Source organism: Talpa occidentalis, unplaced genomic scaffold (genome assembly GCF_014898055.3).
Source record: "Talpa occidentalis isolate TD23 unplaced genomic scaffold, MPIMG_talOcc4v2.1 talOcc4.16, whole genome shotgun sequence".
NCBI lineage: Eukaryota > Metazoa > Chordata > Mammalia > Eulipotyphla > Talpidae > Talpa > Talpa occidentalis.
Window position 1 is genome coordinate 3859917 of NW_023601653.1, and position 22471 is coordinate 3882387.

The 22471-nt window shown below is 41.7% G+C and overlaps 1 protein-coding gene and 1 non-coding gene across 7 annotated transcripts in view; both read left to right on the top strand.

The window, feature by feature from the left end:
- The window catches only part of SLC25A17 (solute carrier family 25 member 17), a 46299-nt gene that overhangs the window by 11715 nt on the left and 12113 nt on the right, over positions 1-22471 (top strand). For 4 of the 6 annotated variants that reach the window (XR_005125679.1, XR_005125680.1, XM_037513497.2 and 1 more), the window contains exons 2-8: positions 6499-6559; positions 8999-9065; positions 11105-11256; positions 18248-18364; positions 20042-20187; positions 20279-20374; positions 22121-22203. Coding sequence is in view for 4 of the 6 variants with exons in the window: in XM_037513497.2 (XP_037369394.1) it covers positions 6499-6559; positions 8999-9065; positions 11105-11256; positions 18248-18364; positions 20042-20187; positions 20279-20374; positions 22121-22203 (722 nt within the window). In the remaining 2 variants the exon portion in view is untranslated. Of the gene's footprint in view, positions 1-4150; positions 4333-6498; positions 6560-6726; positions 7053-8998; positions 9066-11104; positions 11257-18247; positions 18365-20041; positions 20188-20278; positions 20375-22120; positions 22204-22471 lie in introns of those variants that run through there. The other 2 variants (XM_037513498.2, XM_054696019.1) reach the window with 2 other exon arrangements.
- Positions 19422-19525, top strand: LOC119248564 (U6 spliceosomal RNA). Its single transcript, XR_005125980.1, has one exon. It is a non-coding gene; the product is annotated as a U6 spliceosomal RNA (small nuclear RNA).

Consider the following 22471-nt stretch of genomic DNA (forward strand, 5'->3'; position numbering starts at 1 on the left):
TTTTTCCTGAAATAGTAAGAAGAGTGGCATTGTTTCATATTTTTGCAAACTTCTCTAATGTTTGTCTTAAGTGAAAGATAGCTGGATCTTGTTGCCTGGCTCTGCATCTGTTCTCTGGAAAACTTTACACTGAGAAAATGAGAATGAAAAAGTCAAATAGCATTGTAGCACTCTAATCAAAATAGCTTCGATCCTGCAGGCCCCTAGAAAGGATTTGGGAACTTTCAGTGGTCCCAGACCATCCTTTGAAAATTCCCAGAATATATTATTCTCCTTTGTCCTGTGGTCTTTTAAACTTTTTTTGTTTTTTTTCCCACTGCAGAACTAAAACACATACTTATTTTAAAAATAGGTAGAGATATATAATGAGGGAAATGGAAGCCATTTAAAATTTTTTCCTCCCCCCATATAGTCGCTGTTTAGAATTTCTTGGTTGACTTTCCCCAGATTGTGTTTGTGTTGTACACTTTTATACATAGAAGAAAAGAGTCAAGATAAAAGTCATGTATTTCTAAAAGTCAAGAACTGAGGTAGCACAACAAACTATAGAACTGGTAGTTGAGGAAATCTCGGTCCTGCTCTGCCCAGTCACTTGGGCTTGGGCAGACCTCTGAACTGCCCTGGTCCAGGCACACCGGTTCTCAAGTAGAGATTCTACTGCTCAATGAGTTCTAAAGACTTTTTCAGTGCGAAATGCCATGGCTTTATAGGAATTCATTTTTCCCAGCACCAAATGGTTAAATGCCGTGGGGGAGGGTAGAATAGTATAACTAAAAATGTTTGGTTTTGGTGAGAAACAAGATTGTTTCTATGGAAATAGATTCTTTAAAATTGTAATTATTTTCAGCATGAGAACTCCCACTGAGATGGTTAGACTTCTGTGGGACTCAAAATAATGGATTTATTTTAGTCTCTGGTACAGCAGTATTATACACTGTGCTTATCTTCAGTGTTTTGTGCTTTGTAATTTTATGTAAGTGAACAGACAGTCCTAGTGGAGGAAAATCAAAGTATTCATGAAAAGAGGGATTTAATTAAAATTCTGAAAAATCATCCAATTATATAAGTTGGCATAAGGCTTGCATGTATAATATTTTCCTTCAGGTAACAGTTACTTATAAAAACAATCATCTGTGTTTCCTTGGCAAGGAGACAACTGTAGCAAGTACCCAGTGTACAGAATAACTATGTTCTAAATTTACCTGTAGCATTTGGAATGCATTTTCTCCTGGATATTAAATTTATTTGTAGGTGCACAGTAATTCATTCACCTACCAGGTCAGGGCTGATGCTATGCCAGGCTCTATTTTGGGTTTCCAGACTAGTCCACAAAAAGTAGTTGACACATAAAATAGGTTCTATATAAGTACTTATTCTTAACTAGTTTTTTAGTTCTATATTAGTAATTTTTAAAAAACTTTTAATTAAAACAGTGGTTGAAAATATGGACTTTGGAGCCAGGCTGCCTGTGTTCAAATATTGATTATGCCACTGGCTGAGTATATGCCTTTAGAAAAGTTGCAACACTTCTTAGTATCCTTATCTGTAAAATGGAGGCAATAACAGTACGTATTTCATTGGGTTGTTGTGAGGACTTAGTCTTCTTTTTTTAATTAAGGTGTAAATCATAGAACATAAAATTAGCCATTTTGAAGTATACAATTCAGTTAGTCTGCTCACAATGCATTGTAACCACTACCCCTCTCTCATTCCAAGCATTTTGATGGATAAGCACGATGTAGCTCGCACACAGTGGAATGTCACTTAGCCGGTAAAGGGAATGAAATTCTGATGTGTGCTGCAAAGAGGACAAACCTTGAAACATTATGCCAGGTTAAAGAAGTCATGTTGCATGATTATTTTTATATGAAATATCCAGAATAGATACATACAGAGAGCAGATTTGTGGTTGTGGAAGTCTCAGAGAAGGTGGGATGCTTCAGGGGTGATGAAAATTCTTTGGAACTTTTTTTTTTTAAGATTTATTTATTTATGCACACAAGAACTGGGGTACAGGCCAGAAGTGTGGGGGGGCAAGAGGATTCATCAGAGACAGAGTGGGGAACAGAACAGGTGGAATGACCAAAATACACTGCTAAGGGAAGCAGTGGGTGAGCCAGGAGAGGTCTGCTGCGCCATGTGGGTTTCTCCCTGGCCGGGGATCGAACTCATGCTGCAGTGGCTGCGGACAGCTTCATAGGTTGCGTCTTAACCCCTTGCGCCACCTGGGAGGCCTGGAACTTGATAAAGTATAATTGCACAACACTGAATGTACTTACATCACTGACCACTTTAAAATAGCTCATCTGGCCTCCCTGGTGGCTCGGGGTTAAGCACCGCACTGTAAAGCAATCTGCAGCTACTGCAGTACAAGTTCGATCCCTGGCCAGCCAGGGAGAAAACACATGGCGAAGTAGACCTCTCCTTTCTCACCTGCTGCTCCCCTCAGCAATGTATTTCAGTCAGTCTGCCTGTTCTGTTCCCCACTCTGGTGAATCCTCTCACCCCTCACATCTCTGGCCTGTACCCCAGCTCTTATATGCATAAAGTAATCTTTATTTATTTATAAATAAACAAACAAACAAATAAATAAAATGGCTCATCATATGTTACATGAATTCACTTCAAATTAAATACAATAACAGTTGGGCCTCCCCTGGTGGTGCAGCGGTTGAGCGCTGGGTTGCAAGGCTGCCCGCAGCCTCTGCAGCGCCAGTTCAATCCCCGGCCACCGGCGAGGGTCCCACAAAAGAAAAAACAACAATAACAGTAAAGCCCCTTGATCCCTTAGATTGGCAAAAATCCTCACGCAGCCAAAACTGAAGAGCCTGCAGGTTTCTACTCTTCTTTTTTGGCCCCAGTGGATTTCCCTTACTTTCCTGTGAGTTCAGCCAAGCACTGAAAGGGTGTTATACTTTCAAAAAATATTTTACATTTCTTTTAACATTCCTAGTAGTGTATGCTTAAAAATAACCACCACTGATGGAAAGGAAAACTTTATTTTTAGAATCAAAATTTAATAACCCAGAAGAGAGCTATCCAGCAGGGAAAGGGTCCTCATCAGCTGCTTTCTCTGCAATCCAGCACACACACGTATGATGCCTTGTGGGGTCTTCAGGATTTATCTTCAGTGAGAAAAAGCAGTCACATTAAGATAAGCACATTAGAGGAACAAGGCATCCGTGTGCATGGGCATGTGATCCTGACAGATATCTGTGTGCAAGGAAGGCAACAACTTTTTTTTTTTTAAGATTTTTTTATGGGCCTCCCCGGTGGCGCAGCGGTTGAGCGCTGGGTTGCGAGGCTGCCCGCGGCCTCTGCAGCGCCGGTTCGATCCCCGGCTGCTCCCCGGCCACCGGAGGAGGGTCCCACATGGCGTGCAGACCTCTCATGCCGCCCGCTGCTCCCCTCAGCAGTGTCCTTCGGTCCTTCTGCCTGCTCTGCTCCCTACTCTGGCTCTGGTGAGTTCTCTCACCCTCCCGCGCTTCTGACTGTACCCAGTGCATGTATAAACAAAACAAACAAACAAATAAATAAATAAAACATGCCTCTATAAAAAAAAAAAAAGATTTTTTTTTTTATTTATTTATACAAGAACCGGGGTACAGGCCAGATGCGCGGGAGGGTGAGAGGATTCACCAGAGACAGAGCAGGGAACAGAACAGGCAGACTGACGAAATACACTGCTGAGGGGAGCAGCGGGCGAGACAGGAGAGGTCTGCCCCGCCATGTGGGACCCTCGCGGGCCGGCCAGGATCGAACCGGCGCTGTAGAGACTGCAGATAGCTTCACAGCGTGGCGCTCAACCACCTGTGCCACCAGGGGAGGCCCGAAGTCAAAAACTTTTAAGAGACAAAAATCTTTATCTGTGACTTCCATGGTGACTCCAGGGTGTGCTCTAGGCTTTCAGCGGGCGGGACTTCTGCCCACTGGCTGTGCTTTGACACAGCTAGTCTCTTAGACATGCCGACCTAGTTTTCCTTTTTGCCCAAATTTTGCTGATTTTCTTCCACTCTGGGTATGTTTAGCTTATCATCTAGGCTGCCGTCCTGCTGGAACTGGAAGTCCCCATATCACTCTTAAATTTTTAACTGAACTTAGGTTTTCTAACAAAGCCTAGAATAAATCTGTTTGTGTGTGTTTACATAGGGTGAAACTTTGAAACTGGTAAGCTTTTCCTCTCCAGTCAACTCCCCCCACCTGGTGCCTGTTTGCTGCTGCTGGCTTTCAGGATTATGGCAGAAAGATGGCCTGTGCTTCAGGGAACGTGTCACAGGACTGGCTTTCGGGGCTCAGAGTTCCCTGTTCTGACTGAGTTCCTGTTGGCCTTAGGCAAGTCCAGGTTCCCATATTCACAGTTACTGCCTAGGACTGGCACTGGCCACAGTTGCCATGGTAACCATCTTGTCAACCAGAAAGTCCTAGAGCTCCCTTTTGATTCCCAATGTTTGTCCCCACCATTGGTAGTAACCCTGTTCTACAAATCCCCATGGATTTATTAATGCCTTCAAACAACATAGATTTACGGTCTGTGGGTCTGTAGGTCAGGAGTGCAATGCAGTCTAGAGTATCAGCAGGGCTGAGCTCTCTTACCCCCTCCTCTACTTTTGAGGACCCTTGTGATTACATCAGGCCCACTCAGATTTCAAGTAGCCTGCCATGTGATGTTACATGTTCACAGATATGTGGACATCTGGGGCCGGTAGGGTGCGTTGTTCTGCCTATCACACCTGTCTTCTGTGAATTTGGTCTGTGGTTTCTTCTTTCTAAACAGCCTTACTCTATTAGTTTGTCCTATTAGTTTCTGGTCAACCAGTAAAATTTTGTTTTTCTACACAACACCTTTTTGTGAAAGTGTCATTATTCATGATTGGAATGAGGAAGAGGTGTTTTTCAATTTACTATCTTGACTCAGTGTTTCAGTACTAATGAATTTTGAGATGTATTATTTAATTTTATTGATTTGAATTTTTGTATGCCAGCACTTGATGAGGTAGTAGACCATTGAGCTCTTCAGAATGTTCTCTTTAAATTGGTATATGATGTACTTCACTTTAAGATTTCAGAGTAGATAGGGCAGGGCCTTCTTAGTTAGGAACTTTCAGATGTCTCTCAGAAGAAGGCAGGGATAAGGTATGGAGGTGGCCCAGTTGTTTCAAAAAAGATTCCAGGGAGGACTTTTCTGCTGGAGATGCCCAGTCTGCAGCCCTGCATGGGCACGCAGTACCATGCCATGGGAAATGAATGCCACGGCCTTAATAACCGTAATGAACTTTCTCCAGCCTTTCAGCCCCCCATTTTTCTTGGAAATTGTAAGGTGAGCAAAGATGCTGGAGGCGTAGACTTGTGAACTGTAAACCTATATAGATCCTGTGTTTCTTGAGACAGTAATTTTCTGGTCATTATTAGAAACCATTTATGTTGGAGTCATCAGAAAAGCATAAAAACTAGTGTGGATTTAATAAACATTTAATTGAGAATCTGATATGCAGAGATAGAACAGTCTTACAATCTGGTGGAAGACTTAGAGGCACTATAGAGTAAGTGCTGTAGGAACAACCCATTGCAACCTGACAAGTGGGGGATAATGACATTTAATATGAATTTTGAAAAAAACTAATAGTACAATACTGTGTTCTTCCTTGTCAAGTAGGCTGACATATTTAAACATGGCGATTTTTGTCCTTATCTTTACAGTTGATCTAGTTTTTGGTTATTACCATGATTAAACTATTACATGTAGCCATTATGAGATCAATAGCCTAAAACTTGATCTTATGCCTGAAAATATACAATAGTGGACCTGTTTCCAGGTTGACACTCATGAACCCAACTAGAGATCTCATGCATTTAATTTCATCCCTAAACATGCTTGTGGTTTTTATCTGTCATAAGTTTTATGAATGGAAAGACTGGTTGTTGGCTTCCTTAATTCCCCTGAGATTTTTTTGTCATTATGTTACCTTGTGTGAATTATTTATAGAATTTTTAGCAGATTGTCTGTGTTTTATTTAAAATACAAGCAAACAAAACCATTTTAAAGAACAAATGATTCTTAACACCTTTTTTCTTTTTTTACTTTATGATGACTATATTAATTAAGCACAGAAAATAGAAGACAGAAAATAGTTACTAGATATTTTGGTTTCTGGGGATATCAGAGTAAGCATGGGAGTCGCAATTGATCAATGAAAAAAAAAAAAAAAAAAAACCACCTACCCACTATCTTTGATGTGTGTCTTAGTTTACAAACCCCTAAATTCATCATTTTCAGAGAACTGTATTTTCTCTTCCAATATCAGAGATCAAGATTTCTTCTAAAAAATGAAATGCTTTTGTAGAAAGGTTTGAATGATCATAATAGGTTAAGATAGATATATTTCTTCACTGAAAATATGATTTGCTCCATTGTTAAGTAATGAAATGTCACTCATAAAAAGTTACAGCTCATTGTTTATGATACTGTACTGGCTAAAGACTTTTTTTCAAACTTTTCAGGGAAGTGTGACAGCAATGACGGTGTTTTTCCCCTTGGATACAGCTCGACTTCGACTGCAAGGTGAGTATCTTTTGTACTCATCATGTTCCTGTCCACTTGGTGTCAGGATGCAAACGTATTTATCTACTAAGTTCTAAATTAACTTACGCATGTTATGTTTCGTTAGCGACCCACTGCTCTTTAGATACTGGTATCATCTCCGTTTTCTTATTAACAGGAAGGCATTCATGAATGTCACAGCCTCAGTCACTTCCTAATCTGAGAGAAGCTGAGTGGGCCTGCATTAATTTTTTGAAATCTTACAATTCTTTCTAATAAACCGCATGACTTTTTAAAGGCACCATGTGTGTTTTTGTTAGTGGTACATTTAAAAAAAAGAAGAAGAAGAAACACAGTGGCACCAGTTACCCACCATCACCGCTCATCTAGGCATGTAGTCCCTGCTTGCCTCTGGCTTTTTAAGACTGTGCAGCTCTCTTTTAACTCCTGCATGTTTTCCTCTCAGTGTTTTTCAACTTGAAATTACAAGCTTATGCCAGAACTTACATGAAATGTAAGTTTGTAATTGTAATGTAATGTAAGTTTGTAATGTAAGTTTGAAATGTAAGATTAGCTTAGAACAAGCAAATTCTTGCATTAGAAACCTTTGTGACTACTATTTTTAATTATGTTTAGAACTTTTGGATAGGTCATAATTTCATGTGGTTTAAAAACTAAGCTACATGAGAAGGTGTCTAGTATCGTGGAGAGCTTGCTCTGGCTGCCCTTTCCTCTCCCTGGCAGATATTGTCTTTATTAGTCTCTCAGATAGCCTTGCAGAGTTTCTTTATAGGCTAACAAGCAAACAAGGGTACATATTCTTTTCTCTCTTTCTCTCTCTCTCTCTCTCTCTTTCTCTTTCTTTCTTTCTCTCTCTTTCTCGCTCTCTCTTTCTTTTTAAGATTTATTTATTTATGCATACAAGAGCTGGGGCACAGGCCAGAGATCCGGGGAGTAAGAGGATTCACCATAGACAGAGTGGGGAACAGAACAGGCAGACTGACTGAAATACACTGCTGAGGGGAGCAGCGGGCGAGGCAGGAGAGGTCTGTTGCGCCATTTGGGTTGCTCCCTGGCCAGCCGGGGATTGAACTTGTGCTGCAGAGGCTGCGGACCGCTTCATGGTGCGGTGCCCAACCCCTTGCGCCTCCAGGGAGGCCCAATTTTCTCCCTTATACAATAAAAACATATTTTACACACTGTTTTGTACCTTATATTTTTTACTTAACAGTGTAGTTTTTACTTAACAGTGTAGTTTCAAACTACACTGTATGAAACTCAATACATTGGAGTTTCTTCATCCTTTCTTCTGTCTGTAGTTCATTCCATGGTATGACTGCATCATGACTGATTACCTGTCCCCTATTGTAGAGTTTTGGGTTTTTCCTCTTACAGAACAAATTTATTCATATGCCGCTTAATTTCTGCAAGTTCGTGAGATTGCTGTATCAGACGGTAAATGCATTTGTAATTGTAGTTATTGCAAGGTTGCCTTCTGCAGCTTTCCTAATATGCCATCCCACAAGCCATAGCAGTGCCACTTTTTTTTTTTTTTTTAAAGATTTATTTATTTATTTATTTATACAAGCATTGGGCACAGTCAGAAGCGTGGGAGGGTGAGAGACTTCACCAGAGCCAGAGCGGGGAGCAGAGCAGGCAGAAGGACCGAAGTACACTGCTGAGGGGAGCAGCAGGCGGCAGGAGAGGTCTGCGCGCCATGTGGGACCCTCCTCCGGAGGCCGGGGAGCAGCCGGGGATCGAACCAGCGCTGCAGAGGCTGTGGGCAGCTTCGCAACCCAGTGCTCAACTGCTGCGCCACTGGGGAGGCCCAGCAGTGCCACTTTTAAGTCTTAGGAAATTGGTTCTTTTTTTAATGTTTTCAAAATATTCTTCCAATGTAGGTAGGAAATGTGATCGAGGTAAATTTTGTTGACAGGGTTGACAGACTTGTCATCCTTTTTGAGACCTTTTATTTATTAAATTATTATTATTAAAACCTTTAGGTTTTAATATTTACTCTGCTGTTCATTATATGCAGCCTTCATAGTTTTTGTGTCTGCAGCCTCTTCTCTAAAAAGGAGATGGAAATGTATCTCTTCTCTCTTTTATAAGATGTTAAGGTAAAAATGAGAATATATATTTCACTTGAAAAAAAAAATGAGCCTTATGAAATATAAGAAATAACTTTCTCTTGTCACATCTTTTACTTTGGAAATTAACTGTTGAATGAAAATGCTTTTTGGTTCATGAGTGGCAGACAAAATGCATGGAATCTACACTTGGGAATTTAGCACATAATCACACGGGGCATCACTGAGCTCTGAGGTGGACTAGGGAGGTCAAAGTATAGGGTAGGAGGTTGCTCAGGGGAGGTAAACGGCATTTCAGTGAAACTTGCTGGTGCTGAAGATAATTATTCTCAGAGGATGTAGTTTAAATGTTTGCTCTTTGATCTTGTAGTTGATGAGAAAAGAAAGTCCAAAACGACCCACATGGTGCTTCTGGAGATCATTAAAGAAGAAGGCCTGTGAGTACTACCCGCTCATCTTCATGAGTCAGAGCCGCCTACAGGAGGCTCGGGGCCTCTGTGCACTCACTATCTAGCTGTCCTCATAGCTGTAGCGTGTCTTGAGTGTGTAATTGTCTGAGTTGTAAGTACATAATTGTTTTCATGTCCTTAAAGTTCTGTAGTTGGCTATTGTGATGCTTCATTGTATAGTCTTCCATGAAACCAGAGCTTTGTTTTATGTGTGGTAAGCCACAGGAGGTCATCGTTCACTTCATTCACACACATTATGTGCTGCTTTTTTTCACTTTTTTTTTTTTTTTTTAAGATTTATTTATTTATTTATCTAAGCACTGGGTACAGTCAGAAGTGCAGGAGGGTGAGAGAATTCACCAGAGCCAGAGCGGGGAGCAGAACAGGCAGAAGGACCGAAGTACACTGCTGAGGGGAGCAGCGGGCAGCAGGAGAGGTCTGTCACTCCATGTGGGACCCTCGCTGGCAGCCAGGGATCGAACTGGCGCTGCAGAGGCTGCGGGCAGCTTCGCAGTCCAGCACTCAACCGCTGTGCCACCAGGGGAGGCCCTTTTTTCACTTTTTATTTGGAACTTACTTCAAATATACAAAATGTTGCAGAACTAAAAATACTACAAAGAATACTAGTATATGCTTTACCCAGACTCCCCTATTATTAGCATTATTCTTTTCCTGTTATTTTTTTACCGTTTGTGCGCCTGCTTTCCTCCTTTCCCCTTCTCTCTTTTTCACACACCCACCCTACCCAGAGTTTTTTCCGGAACAGTTTGAGAATAAGATACAATAGGTCAAAGCCCCTATGATCCTGATGCTTTAAAAGAATATAGTCCTCTTCTACCTTTTTGGAAAATAGAATGTTTCTGATTTTTTAAAAAAAGATTTATTTATTTATGCACACAAGAACTGGGGTACAGGCTGGAGGTGTGGGAAGGTGAGAGGATTCACCAGAGACAGAGTGGGGAGCAGAACAGGCAGATTGACTGAAAATCACTGCTGAGGGGAGCAGCGGGCGAGCCAGGGGAGGTCTGCCTTGCCATGTGGGTTGCTCCCTGGCCGGCCGGGGATTGCACTCATGCTGCAGAGGCCTACAGATAACTTCATAGTGCTGTGCTTAACCCTTTGTGCCACCAGGGAGGCCCCTAGAATGTTTCTGATTTTAAGTCTGCTTCAATTTGAGTGTAATTTTACACAGTCCATGGGAGGTACTTTATTTAGTTATCAGTAAAGATTCAAAAGTTCTTATTTTTTTCAGTGGCTTATAATGACTGTTATATTTTGTTATTTTGGTGCTCAGATTGTCCAGGTGTGACTAGTGGGAACCCCTGCAGGTCTAGTTCCTGTGCCATTATAACATGTCCCCATAATGTTTTTGTACTTATTTTCTGTATTTATTTCCTTTTAAATGTTCTTGCCCTATAATAAAATGTGAGTGATGCTCTATTAACTAACAGCCATGGAGAAATTATTTCTGATTTTACATAAGGACATTACTAAAGGCAATCAGAGGGGGGAAATCAGCAAATTGGGGCCTCTGTGATGGCACAAAGGGTTAAGCACTGCACTATGAAGCTGTCCGCAGCCTCTGCACCACCCCAAGTTCGTTCCCCGGCCGGTCAGGGAGCAACCCACATGGCGCGGCAGACCTCTCCTGTCTCCCCGCTGCTCCCCTCAGCAGTGTGTTTTGGTCAGTCTGCCTGTTCAGTTCCCCACTCTGTCTCTGGTGAATCTTCTCACCCCCTGCTTCTCTGGCCTGTACCCCAGCTCTTTTATGCATAAATAAACAAATCTTTAAAAAAAAATCAGCAAATTCGTTGTTGAATGTATATTGTTTCTCTATGCTAAGAAGGATTTCTTGGTTTGAGCGTCTTTCAGAATGTAAGGGGTTTGTACACTTTGGAGTGCATTGTAATGTGGAGTGAACTTTGAGAATACGTGAATGATTCAGCCTTTCCTAGAACTTTCTCTGTCCATTTTTATTGGCTTTTGTCCATCATCTTTATTTTGCTTATTGTGTTTTTTCCACCTAGCCTGGCACCATATCGAGGATGGTTTCCAGTTATCTCCAGTCTCTGCTGCTCCAATTTTGTCTATTTCTACACTTTTAATAGCCTCAAAGCCGTCTGGGTCAAAGGCCAACGTTCTACTACTGGAAAAGATCTGGTAGTTGGATTTGTTGCAGGTAACAATTTTCTTGATTGAAAATACTTTTATGTTTTAGCATCTTAAGGCTCACATATCCTCTAGATTATTTTAGCATAATGTAATGCTACAAAGCATGTAGTTCACACTGACTTTGCTTGTGTGTTATAAGACATATAACATAAAATTTACTACCTCAACTATCTTTAAGTTGCACTTCAAGAATGTAAGTTCACATTGTTGTGGAACAGAGCTCCAGAATATTTTCAACTTGCAAGTCTCAGACTCTACCCATTAATAGCAGTGCCCTTTCCACCTCCCCCTGCCCTTGACAACAGCCGCTCTACTTTCTGTTTCATGAATTTGACTCGTTTATATGCCTCCTATAAGTGGAATCATACAGTGTCTATCTTTTAGTGACTGGCTTATTTCACTCATTGTAATGTCTTCGAGGTTTATCCATGTTGTAACATGTGAAAGGAATTTTCTCCTTTCTAAGGCTGAATATTCTGGTGTGTCTGTCTGTCTGTCTGTCTCTCTGTAGTACATTTTGTTTATCCTTTAATTTACCAGTGGACATTTAGGTTGTATCCACCACTTGGTTATTATGAACAGTGGCTGCTAAGTACATCTCTTTAGAGTCCTGTGTTCAGTTCTTTTGGATATATACCCAGAAGTGAGATTGCTAGATCATAACATAGTTTTTTAATTTATTTTGTGAAGAACCACCATACTGTTTTCTGCCATTTTACCATCCTACCAACAGTGCATGAGGTTCCAATTTTTCTGTGTCATCACCTGTACTTTTGTTTTTTTCAATAGTAGCCATTCTAATCTGTGTAGGATGATATTTCACCATGGTTTTTGTTTTTTGGTTTTTGGTTTTGTTTTTTTTTTTTTTTTTAAAGATTTATTTATTTATTTATTTATACAAGCACTGGGTACAGGCAGAAGCGCGGGAGAGTGAGAGAACTCACCAGAGCCAGAGTGGGGAGCAGAGCAGGCAGAAGGACCAAAGTACACTGCTGAGGGGAGCAGCGGGCGGCCAGAGAGGTCTGCGCGCCATGTGGGACCCTCCTCCGGTGGCCGGGGAGCAGCTGGGGATCAAACCGGCGCTGCAGAAGCTGTGGGCAGCTTCGCAACCCAGCGCTCAACCGCTGTGCCACCAGGGAGGCCCTGTTTCACCATGGTTTTGATTTGTGTTGCTCTGGTGATGAGTGATGTTGGACATCTTTCCACGTGCTTGTTGGACATTTGTTTGTCATCTGTGAGAATGTTCAAATCCTTTGCCCATGTTTTAATTGTGCTACGTGATTTTTTTTTTTTTGTTGAGTTGTAGATAGTCTTTGTATAGTCTAGATATGAGCCCCTTATCCAGATACAGTGACTTGCTTTTTACTCTCTTGGTCATGTCCTTTGATACTTTAAAATTAGTCTTATCTATTTTTGTTTCTTTGAGATACTTTGGTATTGTGTTCGAGAAGTCATTGCTAACTTTATATTTTTCGGTCTTACGTTTAGAACTTTAATCCATATGGAGTTCATTTTTATATGTGATGTGAAGTAAGAGTCCATCTCCACAATTTCACATGTATCCAGTTGTTTGAGACTGTGCTTTGCCCACTCAGTGCTCTTGGCACCCTGTGGAAGATGAGTTATCATATACAGGGCGTTTTATTTCTGGGCTGACTTGGCTTATCTTTATCTTTTTAATACAGAGAAAATCAATTATTCCTATGGAGTAACCTGTACCTAGGACTCATGGAACCTAAGATCTCTTTTTTTAAAAACACACTACATTACCTCCCCTGTTTACGTTTATGATTTTTTTTGGACTGAGGCTCACATGATATATTTAACATGAACAAGACTGGCTACATAATATATAGGACTCAGTGTAAAATGAAAATACAGGAGTCCTTGTTTATAATTAAAAGTATTCCAGATCATATCACTAAAGCATTAAACCAAGCCTAAGACAAGTTGTATGCGAATGAAACCAGCACTGAGTATGAAAGGATTTAGTCTCTGTGTGGTATCCAGAATATAGCCACTTGTCTCCACTGTTGCTTGATGTCCTTCTTCCTCCTTTGCTCCTTTCAAACTATATTGAGCACAACTGCCAATGTGATCATGTTAAAACTTACATGAGATCACGTTAGTGCTCTGTTTAGAGCCCTCCATTTGCTTCCCCGTCTCACTCAGTAAAAGCCAAAGCCCTTGCTTTCTCCTACAAAGCCCTCTGTGACCTGGCTCTCTGTTCTTTTCTTCACTTATACCTCTGCACCCGTGTCCACACTGGGCCTCTCCTTCCTGAGCATTCTTGGCATACTTCTGCCTCAGGGCCAGTGTACCTGCTATTGCCTCTGCTTGCTAACTGTATGAGTCACCCCCTCGCCTCCTTCAGATCTTTCCCTAAATGGCCATACTGTCTAAAATAGAGTTCCTCTCTATCCCCAATACCCTGTCCCCCTTCTCTGTCTATCCCCCTTCTCTGGTTAAATTTTCTCCTTAACCCTATCCTTTAACTTGCTACATATTTTACTCACTTATCTTGTCTTAAACTATTAGAATGAAGACTTCATGAGGACAGGGATTTTCAATTCTTATTTTCTACTTTATTTCCAGCATCTAGAATAGGACTTAGCACATACCAGATACACAGAGTGTATTAGGTGAGCACTCACAGCTGAATGACTTGTGGGAGAGGGACTGGCCCTGTGCACATCTCAGCCTAAAATACATAAAGCATTTCAGAAATGCTGGTTCATACCTCATCCAAAAAGCTACCACTAATCTCATGTATGTTTCCAGTTAACACTAAGAAGGTAGATTTAATATCAGTAAAAATAAAATTTCTAACAGCTCTTGAAACAAATAAGACATTGGGAAGGAGAGTGAATTCCCATCTTTTCAGACTTTCAAAAACATAATCAGTGGTTCTCAATTGAGACTGATTTTGACCCACAGAAATATGGCAATGTGGGCCTCCCCTGGTGGCGCAGGGGTTGAGTGCTGGGCTGCGAAGCTGCCCACAGCCTCTGCAGTGCTAGTTCAATCCCCGGCTACTAGCGAGGGTCCCACATGGCACACAGACCTCTCCTGCCGCGCCTGCTGCTCCCCTCAGCAGTGTATTTCGTCAATCTGGCTGTTCTGTTCCCCGCTCTGGCTCTGGTGAATTCTCTCACCCTCCTGCGCTTCTCACTGTACCCAGTGCTTGTATAAATAAATAAATAAATCTTTAAAAAAAGAAGAAAGAAAAAAAAGGAAATATGGCACTGTTTGGAGATATTGCCAATGTTTGGAGTTTTGATTGTCACAATTGGAGCAGGGTTGGGAGGGCATGGGGTATATGGATTTGGGGGGGCGGTGGTACAGGCATCTAGTGGGTAGAGGCCAGGGATACTACTATACATCCTACACAATAGAACCCTGCTACCCCAACAAGGAATTCTCAAGCCCAGTTGAAAGGCCCTTGGCAAATTAATCATAGGTTGTCTGTTTGTAAGTCTTCTTTTCTTCTGGGGTAGGAAATTCTTTGGAAATTACTTTCGTGAATTTTAAACTTCTGATAATATGTTTTAAATCTTAATACCTACACATTCATATAATAATTAGAACAGTCTTTTCCTGCTGTGAGCTCTGTCATTGTATTATAATCATTGTAGAAATGAATGTCATAATCTCCAAGGATAACTAAGAACCATTATTATTTTTCAAATTCTGGTTGAAACTTAAAAATTTATTATTCCTTATTTTCACAGGGGAAAAAAAAAGACATATAGTTTAATACCCTGGGGAAGAATTTGGGAAAAGAACTTTACAGATAACTTGAATGACAAAGATATTTGCCACTTTTATGAACTTGGGATTTTTGCCAATAACTCCTTTTGAATGCCACTGGTGTTATTGTTAAAATTCAAAATGATTTTCCTGCCCTCTGGCCTTAACTCTGGTCAGGCAGGTTTGTTTCCCTTGTGTATCAAGTTTCATTCCCTCATAGAGAGGAGGGGTGATTAGATTAGTGAGCTTGATTGCCATTTTCTATCATCAGTGGTCACTGCAAATATTTCCAAGTGCATACCCAATTGGATACTTCATCTTTGTTTTCTCTCCTAACAAAGAAGATTCACTGAGGTAAAATTGTTTCAGAGATTTCAGAAGTAAATAACTGTTACAACTATTACTTTCATCAGTCAGTAATTTTAGTGAGTGTCCTCAGTATAACTTACTGTTCCTTCTCTCAATTATGCTTCTATCTTCTTGTAAGTGATTCTTTGTAGAGGAAAGTAAAGACAGAAAACAATCATTTGAAGTGGAAGAGAAAAAAAAATCTCCAGTCCTTAAATAGGTGAACATTGGTGTTCATGTTTTAGAGCTGAAGTAATAGCCACAGTTGGAACTGGGCAGAAGGATTTTCTCCATAGGCTCATAAAAAAGACTCATAGGAAAGAACAGTGTATCTTATCCTTCAGCTGTATCTATCAGGCACTTATACACTTGTTTTTCCTCTGTGGAATATTGGCCTTTGCTTGATTGTGTAGGTTGCAAGTTTCAGTGAAGTTTTGTAGCCTTAAGTATTTTGAATGTCTTTTCCCACAACGTATAAAATGATAGTGGTTTAAAAATATGTCTCCATCTACTTTAGAAGATAAAGTACTTGAACTTCTTAGATAAAAAGCTTTGAAATAGGGCCTCCCTGGTGGTGCAGCGGTTGAGCGCTGGGCCAGCTCGATCCCCAGCCACAGGAGAGGGTCCCACATGGTGCGACAGACCTCTCCTGCCACGTACGCTGCTCCCCTCAGCAGTGTTTCGTCAGTCTGCCTGTTCTGTTCCCCACTCTGGCTCTGGTGAATTCTCTCACCCTCCCGCGCTTCTGACTATACCCAGTGCTTGTATAAATAAATAAATAAAACTTTAAAAAAAAAAAAAAGCTTTGAAATGCAAAATGTTTTACAGGAACTGTATATTCTTTTCTGTAAGTGCTGTAGTGCATTTTTGTACTAGAGATTGTTCTTAGAATCCTTAGTCATTCAGTTCATGTTAATACTGGGGGCATGAAAGCAGAATTTTAAATAATAGTTAAATCCTAATCTTGGCTACATTGCCTCTGAAGTGTTTTATGTGTGGCTACCTCTTGAACATGAAGGGAATTTTGATTTCTAGTGATTTTTTTTAATGGACAGCCTATTTTATTTGTTTAGAAAGGTATGTACACCTTGCCTGTCAGTATCCAGGAAGCTTGTCATCTTTGGTCCTGAACTCCCCTGTTTCTTCTTCATGTTAGACAGTTCAGTAGCACTCTCCGGTCTGGTTTTTCTGGCTGTTGAGTTTTCTGTCTGGGGATGTGTGTTATGCTGAGTAGGAGTGCTCTCTAAGGCCTGGCAAAAGAGCATGCATTGATACTCTTTTCTCTTGGTCTCTTTGGTGCTTTTTAAAAATGAGACCAGCAAGGATATCTATGTAAGATTTTTTCAGGTTCTGATCTCGTGTCAATATGAATATATTAAATTGTAACCCAAAATGACTCCTTGGTGTTACATGAATCTATGAAAATGTAATAAATACAACTTGCACGATAATTTGAGAATATTATTTTGAGAAATATGTTTTCACATAATGCTCCCTAAAGAGAGGTAGCAAGGGCCTCCCCGGTGGCGCAGCGGTTGAGCGCTGGGTTGCAAAGCTGCCTGCAGCCTCTGCAGCACCGGTTTGATCCCCGGCTGCTCCCCGGCCACCGGAGGAGGGTCCCGCATGGCGCGCAGACCTCTCCTGCTGCCCGCTACTCCCCTCAGCAGTGTACTTCGGTCCTTCTGCCTGCTCTGCTCCCCGCTCTGGCTCTGGTGAATTCTCTCACCCTCCCGCACTTCTGACTGTACCCAGTGCATGTATAAATAAATAAATAAATCTTTAAAAAAAGAGAGAGAGGTAGCAAGATCTCTTCCTCTCGCAACTGTGTGAAACAAATGGAAAAGCAGACTCTGGATCACTTGACTGTCTCACCAAGTTTGTGCTTGGTCACTCTGTTTTCGGTGGTCTATTTTGAGGTCTCATATCAAAACTTTCTTTCTCCTTTTGTGTCTAAACTACTTTTATTCAAAGATTTCCCTTCCCTGGGGTTGTGCCTTTTGGGTCTTCAGCATGGCCAGAGCCAGGTAGCTCTGAAGCTGTTTGCGGAGTTGGTTCATGGGTTCATTTGTTAAATTTTTACAAGCAAATATAAAGTAAGTGTTACAATGTGTCAGGCATTTTGTTACAACTCTCTGGTATATTTTGTTTTTGTGTTTTTAATCATTTCAGGACTGATGAGGAATATTTTAATATCTCAAGATGGTATTAACTTGAGATCATGTGTTTTCAAAAAAGAAGCCCTTCACTCATTGCATTGTTCCACTCTGAGGCAACCTGGGGGGGCCGAGAGCCCCAACCTTAAGCTTGTAAGGATCATGATGCTTGTGAAGCTGCTTCAGGTGTTCTGTGCTTGCTGCCTGCCTGTCCTGACTCCCTAGGTGATGAGGAGCTCTTCCCGAGTCCCTAGTACCCACTGAAGCACTTCCAGATATCACCACTGTCTCCCTCCTGTCACTAGCACGATACGCATTTAAAACCACGTGAGCTGTTATGTGATCCGTGTAAACTGCCTTTTTGGATCTTATCATGGAATTAAGCATGTGATCAAATAAGAAACTTCACCTCACTTAAAGCCCTATTTTAAAATGTTTAAAACTTGTATATCAAAATTATTACTTTGGATGCCTATCAGTTGACAAATAGATTGTCTTCTGTTATACAAGAGGAAATTCATTACTCTTTTCTGTAGAGCCGCACTGCTGTAAGCAGTTTTACCATCAGCAAGGCTTCTGAATTGCTTGTCATTGTGGTGGCTTGTGTCGCACAGAGATTTCTTATGTGGGGCTCCTGGTAGGTCAATGGCAGAGGTGTAAATGAAACACCTGTGTGTGGTCCAACATAAGGCAACAAAGCTTAAAAGGTTACATTTTGCTATCCCTTTGCCTCTCTTTTTTTTGAAGGGGTGGTGAATGTGTTGCTAACAACTCCGCTCTGGGTGGTAAACACCAGACTGAAGCTGCAGGGGGCAAAATTTAGGAATGAAGACATTGTACCAACCAACTACAAAGGTATCATTGGTAAGTGTCTCTTGGCTGAGTTCCTGTTTAAAACTTCCCCTTCTCCCCTCCTCCCGCCTCTCATTACAAATAAATACAAATAAAGCTGAATAACAGGTAACCACAAATCTCAATGTCCAGCAGTAAGCATGTTTAGTACATGTGTCTGTGGATTGATGGGGCTTTTTTTTAAAAGATTTATTTATTTATGCATACAAGAACTGGAGTACAGGCCAGAGGTGGGGGGGGGGTGAGAGGATGCACCAGAGACAGAGTGGGGAGCAGAACAGGCAGATTGACCAAAGTACACTGCTGAGGGGAGCAGCAGGAGAGTCAGGAGAGGTCTACTGTGCCATGTGTGTCACCTGCCTGGCCGGGAATTGAACTCGTGCTGCAGTGACTGCAGATAGCTTCATAGTGCTGCGTTTTAGCCCCTGCACCACCAGGGAGGCCCATTAATGGGAATTTGACTCAGCGCAGCTGTGGTCACTGTGCTGGGGCAGAGACTCCACAAGTCTCGTCCTTTTCCTGGGACCAGGCTGAGCATATTCTTGGTGTGAAGGCAGAAACAAATAAGACACATATGCCCAGTGATGCAAACCTACTCAAGCCCCTTTGGCATCTTGTCTCCTAACATTCATCTGCCTAAGGCACAGCCAATGACCAATCCCAAAGATGATAGAGAAAGTAGGGTAAACTGTGTGGGAGGGGTGAATATTTCTAAGGGATCATCTATACTTTTCTTTCTAGTGTTACCTCTGGGTAAAGATACTAGATGAATGTCTGATACCCTCAAGCTTCTGCTTTTTAATAGTATCACATTGCAGGTTCTCCTTTCATGTATTTCCATCTTTGCAATGAGAACAGTGGTTTTCTTATAGGCAGCCCTATAAAGTGGACTCTAGGGAAACCCTCTTACCTTTTGTTGTACTGGACTGATTTGTGAAACATTGCGACTATCAGTTCACACTTTTCCATAATAACAGAGTTTCCAGGGGTGATTATTACTTACAAAAACTTGACATTTTAGCCCCAGATTGCCAAGAAAAGTTGCCAGTGATTGAAATTGGTCTCTTCTGCTCGCTTAGGCAGCACCATGTGCTAAAATTGGAAGGAGACAGAAGATTAGCTTGGTCACTGCACAGGGATGATATGCCAGGTGGTGAAGCATTCCATGTTTGTAAAAATGAAATTGGTCTCTTGATAACTCGGTGACTCTATTGTCACCTTTCTATCAAAAAATAATTAACTGAGGGCCTCCCTGGTGGCGCAAGGGGTTAAGCCTTGCACTGTGAAGCAATCTACAGCCTCTGTAGCACAAGTTCGATCCCCGGCCGGCCAGCCTGCCAGAGAGAAACCCACATGGCGAGCAGACCTCTCCTCTCTTGCCCGCTGCTCCCCTCAGCAGTGTATTTCAGTCAGTCTGCCTGTTCTGTTCCCCACTCTGTTTCTGGTGAATCCTCTCACCCCCTGCATCTCTGGCCTGTACCCCAGCTCTTGTATGCATAAATAAATAAATCTTTTAAAAAATATATTAAAAAAATAATTAACTGATGAACTACCTCCTAAAATTTGATTTGTGAGAAGGAAAGCATGATAGAATCATTATGGTTTGTATTTTGCATACACATGAAGAGAATTCACACTGTCTTCTCTGGTTCGGAAATTGTCATCAAATGTCCTTGATGTCTTGCTCAGATGCTTTCCACCAGATCATTCGAGATGAAGGAATCTTGGCTTTATGGAATGGCACATTTCCCTCCTTGCTATTGGTCTTCAATCCAGCTATTCAATTCATGTTCTATGAAGGTTTAAAACGGCAGATTTTAAAGAAACGAATGAAGGTAATCCCTGATTTTAAAAGCAGCAAATAATAATCTCTGATAGCTCGTTGTTGTTTGGATTGATGTGGTTTGTTTTTTCTTTGGTTTCCAGCTTTCTTCTTTGGATGTGTTCATCATTGGTGCAATAGCCAAAGCAATCGCCACCACAGCCACCTACCCCATGCAGACTGTGCAGTCAATTCTGAGAGTGAGTGCTGGGGTTCTCCCTGCATGTAGTCCTGCAAAATACTAAAACATGCGGTTTCTCTGTTTAAAGCAATGTTCATTAAGCAAGAAAGTGTTCACTTGGCATGTTGGAGCGTTCCCTCCGTTTTTCCACTCGTTTGCTAATTTGCTAACTAGGTTGGCGATCACTTGGTTTCCTATTTGGTTTGCAGTTTCTTCCATGGTGTCTCAGAAAACCCATGTGTGGATTAGGGCTCTTTAAGGAATATGATTCCTTTAGTTCATTCAGGAGAGATTAAGGATTTTACTTTTCTGAAGTACTTTCAGATTCCTATTTGTTGGGTTTTTTAAATTCATTTGGTTATTTATTCATTGACATAATAATTAAGCCTCACTCTGTGAGTTGGGTACACTTGGTGAATAAAACAGTTATAGTCTCTGTCCTCATGGAGGTAACAGAGGAGAGAATGAACAGGCAAATAAGCAAAATAAATAGGTAATTATGGGCCTCCCTGGTGGCGCAAGGGGTTAAGCACCGCACTATGAAGCAATCCTCTCACCCCCCACATCTCTGGCCTGTACCCCAACTCTTGTATAAATAAATAAATAAATAAATAGGTAATTACACATCAAGAGCTATAGAGTGATTGGCATTCTGTGACTCCGTGGAGAGGGGAGAGGTATTTTGGGGATGGGCTCCTGTGAGGAGGTGCAGGTAAATCAAGACTTAGAGGATGATAAGGACCCAGCTGTGTGAAGAGTGGAGGAAAGGTTGTTCCACGTGGGGAAGCATGATGTGCCGAGAGCTTGGTGAGTCCTCTGACCTAAAAGGTGGCTGGGCTAAGATTGGCTCAGGAAGAGACTGGAAAAGTAGCAGGGAGGCCATAGGTGAGGACCAGATTTTCTTCTCACCACAGTGGGAAGCCACTGAAGGGCTTTAAACTGAGGAGGAATGTGATAAGATTTACAATTTCAGAAGATTGCTGTGACTGTTGTGTGGCCAGGTTTGTTCAGAAGGTTAGGCGCAAACTTGGGAGGGCGCTGTCAGGTAAGATGCCTTTTCATTAATACAGGTGAAAGGTGCTGGCAGCCTCCACCTATTTTCACATATTTCATTGCATTATCTCATTGAAAAAGAGAATTAATGGGACCTGTGTACTGATTGTGTAACAGGGTCAGGCTGTCTATCGCTGCCAGAAGCCAGTTGAACAGGAACTGAATCTATAGCCCATACTTTGTTGTCAGAAAGCCAGAATGGGATATTTTACCCCAAAACCCCTTCTAACATCTCATCGCAAGCTTACCTTTTTCCAGTGTGTGAAACTGAGTGTTAATCACAAGCAGCCCTCCCACCACAACAACCTGTTGTACTTGGTGGCTGGTCTTCGTCATTCCCAGAGTTGTTGTCTCCTGGGTCATCTTGACCCAGGTATATCCTTTCTTCCTGGGCTTGGGATAACATCCTGTTTTTCTGGTGGCATCAGTGTCTGACACCTCTTTAGGCATCACTGGGGCCGGACTCAGTTCAAAACAAGAGTTTTAGTTCAAAGAAAACATAGTAGTAACCACACGGTGTTTGCATGTAGCCTGTGCTGTGTGTCCGTGTGGATTCCTATACTAGGTGTGGTGCCTTCCCTTTGTCCCAGCCCCTGTCAGAGGGACACTTTTGTTACCACATGTTGTAAGACACTGTCCCAGCATGGTCTCCTCTACCAGTGGGAATTAAGATAAAGCAGCAATAAACAGTCATCTTTTTCTTCTTTCCCAGTTTGGACGTCACAGACTAAACCCAGAAAACAGAACACTGGGGAGTCTTCGGAATGTTCTTTATCTTCTTCACCAAAGAGTAAGGTGAGCTTTGTAGATGTGCCTTGTTTTGTCCTTTCAACACCCATCTCTGCTAGGATGTGATTGGATTTACTTATCTCCACTGCTGCCTCGGTGGTGGCAGCCCTCCTGTGCAAAGCTGTGCTCAGACACTACTTATTTTAGGGGCTTAGTGTAAAATGACAGTATTTTGGGAAATTATGCTACTGTACTGGACAGTGCAGTATGCCACGTCAGACTTCTCCAAACTTCTGGTTAGGAATCACCTGAAAAACTTGTTGTAATACAGATT